This window comes from Trichosurus vulpecula, chromosome 7 (genome assembly GCF_011100635.1).
Source record: "Trichosurus vulpecula isolate mTriVul1 chromosome 7, mTriVul1.pri, whole genome shotgun sequence".
NCBI lineage: Eukaryota > Metazoa > Chordata > Mammalia > Diprotodontia > Phalangeridae > Trichosurus > Trichosurus vulpecula.
In genome coordinates, this window is record NC_050579.1 from 183,405,015 (window position 1) to 183,420,019 (window position 15,005).

At 38.6% G+C, this 15,005-nt stretch overlaps 1 protein-coding gene across 1 annotated transcript in view; it reads left to right on the forward strand.

Annotated features, from left to right (window-relative positions):
- The window catches only part of MDN1 (midasin AAA ATPase 1), a 190,499-nt gene that overhangs the window by 151,756 nt on the left and 23,738 nt on the right, over nucleotides 1-15,005 (forward strand). The window contains exons 81-84 of the mRNA XM_036767059.1: nucleotides 934-1,089; nucleotides 1,290-1,462; nucleotides 2,559-2,720; nucleotides 14,263-14,400. Of these exons, the coding sequence (XP_036622954.1) occupies nucleotides 934-1,089; nucleotides 1,290-1,462; nucleotides 2,559-2,720; nucleotides 14,263-14,400 (629 nt within the window). The remainder of the gene's footprint in view (nucleotides 1-933; nucleotides 1,090-1,289; nucleotides 1,463-2,558; nucleotides 2,721-14,262; nucleotides 14,401-15,005) is intronic.

Genomic DNA, 15,005 nt, shown 5'->3' on the forward strand with positions numbered 1-15,005 from the left:
CACCCACCCTCCCTAAGAAGGCTTTTGGTGTAGTCTCTTTGACTTTGTTGACTTCTTCTGGCTGTATGTTTTGGTCTTCTTTGTCACCAAAGAAAGATTCCAAAGTCTGAGTCAGTCTGAATCCGGGTCTGTTTTCGCTGCCTGTTCGTGTTCCCAGCCAGCTACTTGACCTTTGAGTTTTTCGTCAGGGTGTGACTGCTTGTAGAGTAGAGAGAACTTTGTCCCAAGCTTGAGGGGCTGTGCTGCTGTTTTCAGAGCTATTTCTATACAGCCAGCTCTGCCACACCAGTGTTCCTTCTCCCCCAAGAACTGCCATCCAGGATTGTGGCCCAGATCCAGGCAGGGCAAAGCAGGCTTTGCACTCCTGCTCTAATCCGCTGCTTAATTCCTCCTACCCAGTGGGCCTGGGGCTGGAAGCAACTGCATCTGTAGCTCTGGAAGCAGCCTGAGAGCTGCACCAACTCCGCCACCCCCGGGCAGTAGCCAACCGTGAACTCCTTTCACTCTGTCCCAGCAGCTTTTCCCACTAACCTTCTCTGTTGTCTTTGGTGTTTGTGGGTTGAGAAGTCTGGTAACTGCCGCAGCTTACTGATTCAGGGCGCTACGCCTGTTCCACCAAATTCCCGATCTGGTTGGTCCTGGCGCAGCCCACGCTGGGCTCTGCTCCCAGCTCCGTGCTATAGACCCTTCCCAGCAACCATCCAGGCTGTCCTGGGCTGGAGCCCTGCTTCCCTTTGTTATTTCGTGGGCTCTGCAGCCCTAGAATTTGTTCAGAGCCATTTTTCTGGTGTTTACAGGGACCTGGGGAAGGGGCTTAAGCAAGTGCCTGCTTTCCTGCTACCATCTTGGCTCCGCCCCTATCCTGTATATTGATTTTTATGAGGATTTCCTGGGTCACCAAGTTGAATGATGGATTATCCTTTATTTCACAAGGCAACCATGTATCGGATGAAGGATTCGTGGAGGATTTCTCAGCACAAATGGAGGTTGCCATCCAGGCAATTCTCTTTGCCACCCAGAGTTTAGCAGAGAGAAATGATCAAAAGATACAAAGTGGCAAAGAGCAAGAAACCCAACAAGAGGAGAGTGGTAAGTTTCATATGAGGCAAAGATTAGTTTTATGTTGGGTGAAAACATGTTAAAAATTTTTTTTGATGAAAAATCTCAAACCACATTGATTCTTGTTAGTTTAATGCCCATTAATTTCTTATGTGATTTTGTACAGAATGGGTTTTGGTATGTGAATGTCTTTCTGCCATTAATGGTATTTTTCTCTGCGATCATCAAAGAAGCAACAGACTCAGTGGAGAGAGTACATTCTGGACATCTAACAAAACTCCTAGAAGATGACTTCTGGGCTGATGTGAACTCTCTACATGTGCAAAAAATAATCTCAGCCATTTCTGAGCTCTTAGAGAGGCTGAAATCTTATGGTGAAGACTGCACAACAGAGAAGCACAAGGTAAGTTGGCTCTTTAAATAAAGTCATATATTTAGACTGTTCAGGTGAACAAAGTGTCTGACTTCATCTTCTCCAGTCTGACTACCTTTAGCAGTCTTCAAGGTGGCATAGCTAAAAATTGCCCTGATTCTGCATATGATAGGTTACTGACTAATTTTGATATGTGGATACTTCAATCTCTTTGGAAGTGGATGCCTGAACACTTAAGGTAAGAAAGTATAGTTTTGAATACCAGAAAGCCAGACAATCTTCAGTTGGGTTTTATTCATGTGATATTTGACATCCATTGTGTGAGTGGGGGGGGGGGGGGGGATTGATTTGACTAAGGGGTAAGTTATGCAACCTCCTAGTGCCCCAGGGAACTCTAAGAGTAGAACTTGCAGAATAGGGGCCAATCTACATTGGTGGAAGATTTTCCTTGTTGGGAGTTCGATATACTGATGAAATCACTGGTCTGCACCAAAAAACCCCCCAAAACACTAAAATATTAATGTTCAACAAGTATATACTAAGTTATTTTATTAATAATAATAGCTAATTATTACTGATTACTAAACTAATAGTTAATAATACTAAGATATCTTAATTAATAATAGTTAAAACTGAAAACATCAGTCATTCTGCAGTAGTCTAAACTATGAGAAGTTCATGATCCCAGTAACAATCTTGGATTTGTTTTGCAAAATTTTATGTTTTATTCAGTGTGGAGTAGTTTACAGAGGGCTGTCCTTAAAAGTTAGTACTACCCAGATTCAAATCCTGTCTTTGACACATACTGACACATTGTGTGATCCTGGGCAAGTGCCCCAGGCAGCTATCTAAGATTGTAAGTTGCAGAAATCTCATTAGCTTTGGTACGTGGATTTCCTCACTGGGGAGCTTGTTGTGTATGTTGGGACAAACAAAATTCTGCATTATCTTTGTGAAATGCAAGCTTTTCTGTCAGAGGAGAATTCAGTAAATTGACTATGCTTGGACAAGCAAACTTCATACAGATAATTGAGGCCAGGAATCATAAGCCGCGGCTGTCATTTTGTCAGATAAGGCACTTGTCACTGAAGAGGTTTGCTTTTTGTTTGTTTGTTTGAACATACAGTTCTTCAATCAAGCCTGCTCCTTGTTGGTACGCCTCATGCCCATGCTTTCCAGGTATTCAGATCTTGTCCTGTTCCACCTAACAGTGTCCTTGGCAACTCACCGAAGCACTGGGAAATTGCTCTCTGTTCTCACTCATGTCTTCTCTGAACTTGGTCAGAAGGTAAGCCCCATTTGGAGACCACTTAGGCCAAAAGATATCCAAATTTTCAAAAAACTGAAATTTAGAAGTAGTTTTTAATTTGATAAACTTCCACAAAGTAATTGGAAGGCCATTTACTCAGTCAAGTGACTTTCCCAAGAATCTTTTCTCTTTTGAGTGTATTATGTTAAAGCCATTAGAACTGATATATAGATAGGTACACTCCTAGAATCTGGAGGTCACATTAGAATTAATGCTTTTTGCTTGTGTACTGACTTAACTTTGAAACGTAAATGTATCTTCTAGTGCACGTCATAATCCATCCACACTTTCTTTATCCGGTATGATTATTGTCAGTGTCCTTCCATAAGTCCTTAAGAAGAGTCTGCTCACATGGTGAGGGCCTTCCTCTAGCCCTCTTAGGATTAAGTGGATACTAGTGGAGCTCTTAGGCTGGCCATCTGTTCTTTGAATCCTTCTACTGGCCCACCTACCACCTTCTCTGCTAGTCACATATATTCTTAGTGATATCCTTCATTATGCTTTTGGTGCACAGTTCTTATTTGGAAATATTTTGTAGTCTATTAATATCCACTACTAATACCTCTTTAGGTGGCCTACAACTTTAACTCTTTGGAGATTGTGGCATTCCATGATTCACAGCCATATAGTATCAGCAGAAGAGTACTAATGTTACAGAGATGGGCCTTTGTTTCAGCAAGAAGAATAGAGTTATTAAAAAGTCCAACTGGACTCCTCTTATTTAATTCCAGGCCCAGTTTATTGTCCATTTGCAGGGTTTGCATTGTATGTACACCTTTTTTCCCATCTCTTCAAAATTTTTATAAGAATAATTTGCGTTTATATCAAGGACATGGTTGAAGACATAACAAGGGAACAAGCAGGCTTTCACATATGGTAAGTTACAGCAGACACCATCTTTACTGTCACACAGGTGATGGAAAGGTTTCAAGAGTCCAAGATCTCACTGTATATATTGTTTGTTGACTGTGTATTTCAAAAGAAAACAAAAACTTAGAATTCAACCAAATGCTACCTTAAAGGACTCTACCTTAAAAATTAGATTGGAGCAAGAGGAAGCTAGTGACTTTATCAGAAATCAAGATATTATAAAACTGAACCAAAGGAATGAAAAAATGGGAGCCCATATGAAATATCTCATTGGAAAAACTATTGACCTGGAGAATAGATCCAGGGGAGATAATTTAAAAATTATTGGACTATTTGAAAGCCATGATCAAAAAAAGAGCCAAACATCATCTTTTTTTTAAAATTTATTTAATATATTTAGTTTTCAGCATTGATTTTCACAAAAGTTTGAATTACAAATTTTTTCCCCATTTCTACCCTCCCCCCACTCCAAGATGGCATATATTCTGGTTGCCCCATTCCCCAGTCAGCCCTCCCTTCTGTCACCCCACTCCCCTCCCATCCCCCTTTCCCTTCTTCTCTTGTAGGGCAAGATAAATTTCTGTGCCCCATTGCCTGTGTATCTTATTTCCTAGTTGCATGAAAAAACTTTTTTTTGTTGTTGTTGTTTTTGAACATCTGTTTTTAAAACTTTGCATTCCAAATTCTCTCCCCTCTTCCCTCCCCACCCACCCTCCCTAAAAAGGCAAGCAATTCACCATAGGCCACATGCGTATCATTATGTAAAACCCTTCCACAATACTCACGTTGTGAAAGATTAACTGTTTTGCTCCTTCGTAACCTATCCCTCTTTATTGAATTTTCTCCCTTGACCCTGTCCCTTTTCGAAAATGTTTGTTTTTGATTACCTCCTCCCCCCGTCTGCCCTCCCTTCTGTCATCCCCCATTTTTATCTTCTTCCTCCTCCTTTCCTGTGGGGTAAGATACCCAGTTGAGTGTGTATGGTATTCTCTCCTCAGGTCAAATCCCATGAGAGCAGGATTTACTCATTCCCCCTCACCTGCCCTCTCTTCCCTTTCTACGGAACCACTTTTTCTTGCCACTTTTATGCAAGATAATTTACCCCATTCTATGTCTCCCTTTCTCCCTCTATCAATATATTCCTCTCTTATCCCTTAAATTGATTTTATTTTTTTAGCTATCATCCCTTCATATTCAACTCACCCTGTGCCCTTTGTGTGTGTGTGTGTGTGTGTGTGTGTGTGTGTGTGTGTGTGTGTGTATGCATATTCCTTTTAGCTACTATGATATTGAGGTCTCAGATTTTCTATTCAGCTCTGGTCTTTTCATTGAGAATGCTTGAAAGTCCTCTATTTTATTGAAAGTGCATATTTTGTCTTGGACAAACATCATCTTTTAAGAAACTATCAAAGAAAACTTCCCTGATATTCTAGAACTAGAGAGTAAAATAGAAATTGAAAGAGTTGACCGATAAGCTCTTGCTAAAGATCCCAAAAAGAAAATTCCTAGGAATGTTGTTGCCCAATTCCAGAGTTTCCAGGTGAAGGAGAAAATACTGCAAGTACCCAGAAAAGAAACAATTTGAATATTGTGGAAACACAATCAATAACACAAAATCTAGCAGCTTCTACATTAAGGGTTAGAAGGGCTTGGAATATGATACTCTGGAGGTCAAAGGAGCTAGGATTAAAACCAAGAATCACCTATCTAGCAAAACTGAGTATCATGCTCCAAGGCAAAATATGGATTTTCAGTAAAACAGAGGACTTTCAAGCATTCTCAATGAAGAGACCAGAGTGGAATAGAAAATCTGATTTTCAAATACAAGAATCAAGAGAAGCATGAAAAGGTAAACAAGAAGGAGAAATCATAAGGAACTTACTAAAGTTGAACTGTTTTGTTTACATTCCTACATGGAAAGATGATGTGTATAATGCATGAGACCTTTCTCAGTATTAGGGGAGTTGAAGGGAATATAGACAGGGGGCACAGGATGAGTTGAATATGAAGGGATGATATCTAAAAAAATGAAATAAATTTAAAGGGTGAGAGGAATATATTAAGGGAGAGATAAAATGGGGCAAGTTATCTCACATAAAAGTGGCAAGAAAAAGCAGTTCTGTTGGAAGGGAAGAGGGGGCAGGTGAGGGAGAAGGAATGAATCTTGGCTCTCATTGGATTCAACCTGAGGAGGGAATAGCATACACGCTCAATTGGGTATTTTATTCCATGGGAAATTAAGGGGAAGGGGATTAAAAAAAGGCGGGGATGATGGAAGGGAGGGCAGATAGGAGGAGGAGGTAATCAAAAGCAAACACTTTCGAAAAGGAACAGGGTCAAGGGAGACAATTGAATAAAGGGGGACAGGATAGGATGGAGGGAAATATAGTTAGCCTTTTACAACACGAGCACTGTGGAAGTGTTTTGCATTATGATACATGAGTGATCTATGTTGAATTGCTTGCTTTCCAAGGGAAGAGGGGAGAGAATTTTTATTTTTTTTTGGCATGCAGCTGGGAAACAAGATATATAGGGAATGGGGCATAGAAATCTATCCTCCCCTACAAGAAAGTAAGGGGAAAGGGGATGGGGGGAGGAATGGGATGAAAGAGAGAGAGGTGAGTGGGAAATGAGGCAATCAGAATACATGCCATCTTGGAATGGGGGGGGGAGGGGTAGAAATGGGGAGAAAATTTGTAACTCAAAATCTTGTGGAAATCAAGGTTGAAAACTAGAATATGGGGCAGACCGAAGATGGCCACGTGAAAACAGCATCTTGCCGGAGCTCTCTCACAAGCTCTGTCAGATTCCTTATAAAAAAGTGAATCTGAGCAGACTTGAGAGAGTTAGAAGCCGCTAGCAGTCTGAGTGGGGCAAATTTCCAAGCCAGGAGAGTTGGAAAGGTCGACGGGACAGATCTGTAGGCTGGGAGAGTGGTTGGCGTGCAGAGCTGCACCAGACAGCCCCAAAGTGGAAGCAGCTGCAGAAACCAGCCAGCCACCCAGGCTGGGAGAAAGCTGGGCGCCTGAAACCGGTGGGATTCCCCAGGCCTCCCAACAAAGGATGGAAGCGACGAGAGGCAGCAGCACAATGCCACCAGCCGTGAGACATCAACTCCTGAGGCTTGCAGCCGAAAAGGTTTGAAACGCATCATCTTGAACTTCCCGGGAGACACAATGGCCAGGTAAAGGGCTCTAATCCCTCCCCCGTGACCGAGAGAATTCCTCTTGAAAAAACGCTGGAGTGGAGGAGACAGAAATGGGGCTTTAGTGGCGGAGCAGTGGGAGTTCCTCAGTCCCAGAGGGGCAGAGCCAGCAGGGGTCAACACCAGGAGCCCAGATGTACCTTTGCACAGCCGGGGAAGTGGCAGACACCAGCACAGACAAAAAATAGCTGAGACCATTGCTGAAGAGCAACAGTGCTGGAGAGCAGCCCCAGGGGAAGAGGAGACTTCAGGCAGCCAGACCCCTCCCCCACACCTCAGGAAACTGAAGGCTACAATATGCAAAGCCAATAACTAGACTCACAATGCCCAGAATAAGAAACCTTGGATAGAGAGCCCTGAGCCTCAAAAGCAGAAATTCCTGGTAAAGCCAGGAAAAGGCTGACCAACATGAAGACGAACACAAAAAAACTGAGGACCATTGATTCTTTTTATGGAGAGATGCATGATCAAAATACCAATTTGGAAGAGGATAGCATTGACATTATACCCACATGTGATACTTCAAAAGGTAATGTGAACTGGTCTCAAGCCCCAAAAGCATTACTGGAAGGGCTAAAGGAGGATTTTAAAAACGAAATTAGGGAGGTAAAAGAAAAAAATAGGAAAAAAAAACCCTACTGACGAAATCAAGTCCTTAAAAAACAAGATTGGCGAAATGGCTATGGAGATTCCAGAATCTAAATAGAGAAAATGACACCCTGAGAAGTAAAATCAACCAATTGGAAAAGCAGACTCAAAAGCAAAATAAAGACAGCAACTCATTAAAAATTAGAATTGAGCAAGTGGAAGCTAATGACTCTATGAGGCATCAAGTAGTCAAAATGTAAACAATGAAAAAATAGAAGAAAATGTGAAATAGCTGGAAAAACAGCTGACCTGGAAAATAGATCCAGTAGAGACAATTTAAGAATTATTGGTCTACCGGAAATCCATGATGAAAAAAAGAGCCTTGAAAGTATCTTCAAAGAAAGATAACTGCCTAGAGGTCCTAGAATCAGAGGGTAAAATAGTCATGGAAAGAATCCACCGATCACCCCCCTGAGAAATCCTGAATTGAAAACACCAAGAAATATTATAGCCAAATTTCAGAATTACAAAGTCAAGGAGAAAACTGCAAGCAGCTAAAAAGAAACAATTCAAATATCTAGTAAGGATCATGCAGGATCTTTCAGCTTCTACATTAGATGACAGGAGAAATTGGAATATGATATTCTGAAGGGCAGAGGAGCTGGGACTAAAATTGAGCATAATTTTTCAGGCAAGGAGATGGACATGCAATAAAATAAGGGAATTCCAGACCTTCCTGATGAAAAGGCCAGAACTCAGTGGAAAATTTGATCTTCAAATACAAAATTCAAGAGAGACATAAAAAAGTAAATGGGGGGGGAACCCCCATAAACCTTATTAATCAATAAGGGCAAATTATTTGTATGTTTATATAGCATTATATCATCTTATGTATGTTATTTTTATGTTTTATATATATAGATACAGATATAGATATATATATATACACACACACGTTTATACATATGTATATGTCAATCTTGAGAATAGTACAGTTATTATGAGAATTGGAAGGAATATACACAGACCAGATGTCTGTATAAAATAACTGATATGAGGATAAAAAAACATTAAGAGATGTAAAGGGAGAAGAGGTAAGGAGGTAGTAGAAAAGGGTAAATTACATCAAGTGAAGAGGCACAACAACACATTATAGAGTGAAAGAAGGGAGGGAGAAGAGCAGTATTTGAGCTTTACTGTCATCGGATCTGGTTTAAGAAGGGAATAACATACCCTGATAAGTATAGAAATCTAACTTGTCCTACAGGCAGTAGCAGGGGAAAGGGGGAAAAAAAGGGAGAGGAATGATCAGAAGGGAGGGAATAAGTAGCAAGTGGAAAACAGTAAGATAAGGGGGGGAATCAAAAGGGAGGGCAAACTGAGGAAGGTGATAGTCAAAAGCAAAACTTTGTTGAGGAATGGAAGGGAAAAGGGAGAAATAAAAGCATAAATAGGGAAGTAGGTTGGAGAAAAAGACACAGATAGAAATCATAACTGTGAATGGCATGAACTCTCCCATAAAACGGAAGTGCATAGCAGCATGATTTAAAAACTATGATCCTACAATATGCTGTTTACAAGAAACACATTTGAAACGGGGATACACACAGGGTAAAGGTAAAAGGTTGGAGTAAAATATATTGTGCTTCAGCTAAAGTAAAAAAAAGCGGGCGTTGCAATCCTAATCTCAGACAAAGCAAAAGTAAAGATAGATTTAATTAAAAGAGGTAAGGAAGGACACTATATAGTGCTAAAAGGCACCATAAACAATGAAGCATTATCATTGTTTAACATATATGCACCAAGTGGTATGGCACACAAATTCTTTGAGGAGAGATTAAGGGAGTTACAGGAAGAAATAGCAAAACTATAATAATGGGAGACCTCAATCTCCCCCTCCCTGAACTTGATAAATCTAACCTCAAAATAAATAAGAAAGAAGTTAGGCAGATATGATAGACCTCTGGAGATAACTGAATGGGGATGAAAAGGAATGTACTTTCCTCAGAGGTACATGGCATATACTCAAAAATTGACCATGTACTAGGGCATAAAAACCTCACAATCCAGTGCAGAAAGGCAGAAGTAGTCAAAGCTTCCTTTTCAGAGCATGATGCAGTAAAAATTATTTGTAATAAAGAACCATGGAAAAATAAGCTAAAAATTAATTGGAAACTAAATAGTCTAATTCTAAAGAATGAGTGGGCCAAAGAACAAATCATAGAAACAATTAATAACTTCATTCAAGAGAATGACAATAATGAGATAACATACCAAAACTTATGGGATGTAGCAAAAGTAGTTCTTAGGGGAAGTTTTATATCTCTAAATGCTTATATAAATAAAATAGAGAAAAAGGAGATAAATGAATTGGGCATACAACTGAAAAAGCTAGAAAAAGAACAAATTGAAAATCCCCAATTAAATACCAAATTAGAAATACTGAAAATCAAAGGAGAGATTAATAAAATTGAAACCAAGAAAACTATTGAATTAATAAAACAACGAGCTAGTTTTATGAAAAACTAATAAAATTGATAAACCTTTGGTCAGTTTGATTAAAAGAAGAAAATCAAATTACCAGTATCAAAAATGAAAGGGTGAATTCACCTCTATTGAAGAGGAAATCAAAACAATAATTAGGAATTGTTTTGCCCATTACATGCCCATAAATTTGACAACCTTAGGGATATGGATGAATATCTACAAAAATAAAAATTGCCAGGTTAACAGAAGAGGAAGTAAAATTTCTAAATAACCCCATCGCAGAAAAAGAAATTGAGCAAGCCATCAATGAACTCTAGGTGGTTTTACATGTGAATTTTATCACACATTTAAAGAACAATTAATTCCTATACTTTATAGACTATTTGGGTAAACAGGTGAAGGAGTCCTACCAAATTCTTTTTATGACACAAATATGGTACTAATACCCAAACCAGGAAGAGTCAAAACAGAGAAAGAAAATTATAGACCAATTTCCCTAATGAATATTGATGCAAAAATTTTAAATAAAATATTACCAAAAAGATTGCAGCAACTTATCAAGAGAATAATACACTATGACCAGGTAGGATGTATTCCAGGAATGCAAGGCTGGTTCAATATTAGGAAAACTATCAGTATAATTGATCATATCAACAACAAAACTAGCAGAAACCACATGATCATCTGAATAGATGCAGAAAAAGCCTTTGACAAAATACAACACCCATTCCTATTAAAAACACTAGAAGGCATAGGAATAAGTGGAACCTTCCTTAAAATTATAAATAGCATCTACCTAAAACCATCAACAAGCATTATTTGTAATGGGGATAAGCTAGATGCATTCCCAGTAAGATCAGGGGTGAAACAAGGATGTCCATTATCACCCCTGCTATTCAATTTGGTACTAGAAATGTTAGCTGTAGCAATAAGAGAATAAAAAGAAATTGAAAGAATTAGAATAGGCAAAGAAGAAACTAAATTATCACTTTTGCAGATGATATGATGATTTACTTAGAGAATCAAGTAAAAAACTACTTGAAATAATAATCAACTTTAGCAAAGTTGCAGGATATAAAATAAACCCACATAAATCCTCAGCATTTCTATACATTACTAACAAAGCCCAGCAGCAAGAGATAGAAAGAGAAATTCCATTCAAAGTTACTGTAGACACGATAAAATATTTAGGAGTCTATCTGCCAAGACAAACCCAGGGCCTATATGAACATAATTATGAAACACTTTGCACACGAATAAAGTCAGATCTAAATAAATGGAAAAATATCAGTTGTTCATGGTTAGGCTGAGCTAATGTAATAAAAATGACAATTTTATCTAAATTTATCCATTCGGTGCCATACCAATCAAAAGTACCAAAAAATTATTTTACAGAGCTGGATAAAATAATAACAATTCATCTGGAAGAATAAGAGGTCTAGAATATCTAGGGTATTAATAAAAAAACGCTAAGGAGTGTGGTCTAGCCGTACCAGATATTAAACTGTACTATAAAGCAGCAGTCATCAAAACTACCTGGTACTGGCTAAGAAACAGAGTTGTTGATCAATGGAATAGAATAGGTACACAAGATGCAGTAGTCAATGACTGTAGCAATCTACTCTTTGATCAACCGAGCTTCTGGGCTAAGAATTCACTATTTCACAAAAACCGCTGGGAAAATTAGAAAATGGTGGGGCAGAAGCTGGGCATAGACCAACATTTTACACCATATGCCAAAATAAAGTCAAAATGGGTTCATGATTTAAGAATAAAGGCTGATACAATAAGCATTTTGGGAGAGCAAGGAAGTTTACCTATCACATTTATAGGAAAGGAAAGAATTCGTGACCCAACAAGAGACAGAGAGCATTACAGAATGCAAAATGGATAATTTTGATCATGTTAAATTGAAAAGCTTTTGTATAAAAAAAGCCAATGCAACAAAGATTAGGAGGGAAGCAGAAAATTGGGAGAAAATCTTTACAACTAGTGTCTCTGATATAGGCCTCATCTCTAAAATATACACGGAACTGAGTCAAATATGTAGGAATACAAGTCATTTCCCAATCGAGAAATGGTCAAAGGATATGAACAGGCAGTTTTCAGAGGAAGAAATTAAAGATGTCTATAGGCATATGAAAAAATGCTCGAAATCACTACTGATTAGAGAAAATGCAAATCAAAACAACTCTTAGGTACAACATCTCTCCTGTCAAATTGGCTAAAATGACAAAACAGGAAAAAGATAAATGCTGGAGAGGATGTGGGAAAATTGGAACATTGTTACATTGCTGGTGGAGTTGTGAGATGATCCAGCCATTTTGGAGAGTAATTTGGAACTACGCCCAAAGGGCCATAGGAATGTTCATACCCTTTGACCCAGCAATACAACTTCTAGGGTTGTATCCCAAAGAAATCACACAAGAGGGAAAGGGACCCATATGTACAAAAATATTTATAGCGGCTCTTTTTGTGGTAGCCAAGAATTGGAAATCAAAGGGATGCCCATCAATTGGGGAATGGCTGAACAAGCTGTGGTATATGAAGGTAATGGAATACTATTGTGCTATAAGAAATGGGGATAATATGGACTACGTAACAACCTGGGAAAACCTACACGACATAATGCTGAGTGAGCGGAGCAGAGCGAGAACATTATACACAACCACAGATACGTGGATTCTGTGATGACTAATCCTGATAGACTTTGCTCTTCTCAGCAACACAAGGTGCAAAGATAACTCCAAAGGACTCATGATGGAGGATGCTATCTGTATCCAGAGAAAGAACCATGGGGTCTGAATGCAGATTCAGGCAAACTATTTGCTCTCTTCCCCCTCCCCCCCCCTTTTTTTTCTCTTTTTGTTTTTGGGGTTTTTTTTGGTTCTGTTTCTTCTTAGTCATGATTCAATCCACTGGTCATAATTCTTCTTTACAACTTGACTATTGTGTAAATAAGTTCATTGTGAAGTTATATGTAGAAGATATTTGGGATTCCATGCTGTCTTAGGGAGGGAGGTGGGGAAGAAAATGTGGAACTCAAAATTGTAGAACTGAGTGCTGTAAACTAAAAATAAAAAATCTCAAAAAATAAGTACAAAAAAGAAAACTAAAATATTAAATAAAATATATACAGAAAAAAAAAGAAGTATTGGGTCTATGACTGTGTCAGGTATTTCTCCATTATCTGAATGGTAAATTTTTTTCCTTCTCTTGGTGAGTTATTGAGGCAAAATACACTATACTCAGAAGGATGCATCACGTTATGGGTACCCAAGGATGCATCACGATATGGGTACCTCTTGCCCATCAATCAACAAGCATTTATCAAGTGTCTGTTGCTAGATGTTCAGGATAAAAATGTAACAAAATAAATACCCTACTCACAAGGAGCTTATGTTCTAACAAGAAACAAAGACCTACATAGGCTTGTGGAGAATGAATACAACTAAATACAAAGTGTTTAGGTACAAGGTAGGGAGGGTGCTAACAGCTGAGATCAGGAAAGGTTACCAATAAAAGATGGTGCTTTAGCTGTGTCTTAATGTAAGAAAAGAATTCTCTGAGGCAGAGCTGAGGAAAAATTGCATGGAGATGGGAGATGGGAGATGGAGTGTTTTGTGTGCGATGCAGAGAGGTCGACTTGTCTGGATCGCAGAGTGGGAGAGAGGAAGTAATGTGCAAGAAGGCTGAAGGCTAGTGTGTCACTAGATGGTGTAGGACTTGAGAAGCTAACATGGAGTTATATTTTTACTACCACAAAAACTGCTGTGTGAGTATTTGGGTACATATAGGGCTTGCCTTTCTGTCTCTGCCTTCTTTTAGAGTATATGCTTAGATACAGGCTCAGGTCAGGGGGCATAAGAACTTTTTTATGGATTTTGGTAGCATAATTGAAATTGTTTCCCAGAATGTTTAGAGCAAATCACAGGTCCACAAAGATTTTATTAGTGTGTGTCTTCCCATAACTGTTGATTATTAATCTTTGCCAGTTTGAAGGAAGTAAAGTGAAACTTGAGCTATGAATCAGCAGGTACTATTTGAGAAAGTGTCACCCTTTAGAATTACTTCAGTGAGCCAAAAGTGTTGACTTACCAAGTGTCTGTGGGAATTAATTTGATTAATCCACATAACAAATCTTTAATGGACAGCAGAGTTTCATTAAGTGAAGACTTCACACAGATATTCCTTTTTAGTTTTTTAAGTTGATTATGATTTAGTAGTTTCATAGAAGTTCTGAAATGGCTGTAAAATAAATAATTTGGAGGCAGTCAGTGACAGTGAGAAAATAAATGACCTTTTTTCTGGTTCTTTACTGGAAGGAAATAATTGCTCAGTCTCTTTACTACTACCTCTGTTTCTTGAAAGGGATTTTGCCTCCCCAAAGAATTGATGGAAGAGTCTGCAGGAGAAGGAGCATCAGAATTCCATGACTATGAAGGAGGTGGAATTGGAGAGGGTGAAGGCTTGAAGGATGTGAGTGACCAAATAGAAAATGAAGAGCAGGTATGTGGTGAGCCCACTTTTCTTCTCTGTCTTTCTATAGGTAGAATTAGGAGGAAAAAAAATATTTTTTGCTAGTCTCACAGGGAATCTAATTACTCCGTCACAGGTTACTATCCATCCATTTGAAGAAAAACAAATGAGCTTTTTGGTATTAGCTTAACTTAATCTCTGTGGTTTTAGAGGTCCTTTAAGGACCTTTTTTTCTTGGTCTTGATGCTTTAAATTATGGAAAAACTTGGCCAATTTAAAGGAAGTTGGGTTATAACCTTTTCTGTTGTAAGCTACATCCAACAGGGAACAGAAGTGCTCTGTGGCATGTAGCCTTTTGTTACTAAAAGCTCTTTGCTAAAGAAACATTTTTTTTAATATTCTGGAGTTTTCCTTCTTGGAATGAAAACTTCAGTGTGGAAAAAAAGTTTTCATATACTTTGGACTAAACCTAACTTATAAAACAAGTATCTGTTTGGTGGATACTTAGTAGTATACAAATTATGTATGTGTTTTTACCAAGAGTGACATAGAGGTTTACAAAGATACTGAAATTCTTTTTTTGCAGTCTCTGACTAGGTTCTGAGAGGCAGTGTGGTACACTGGATTATATGCAA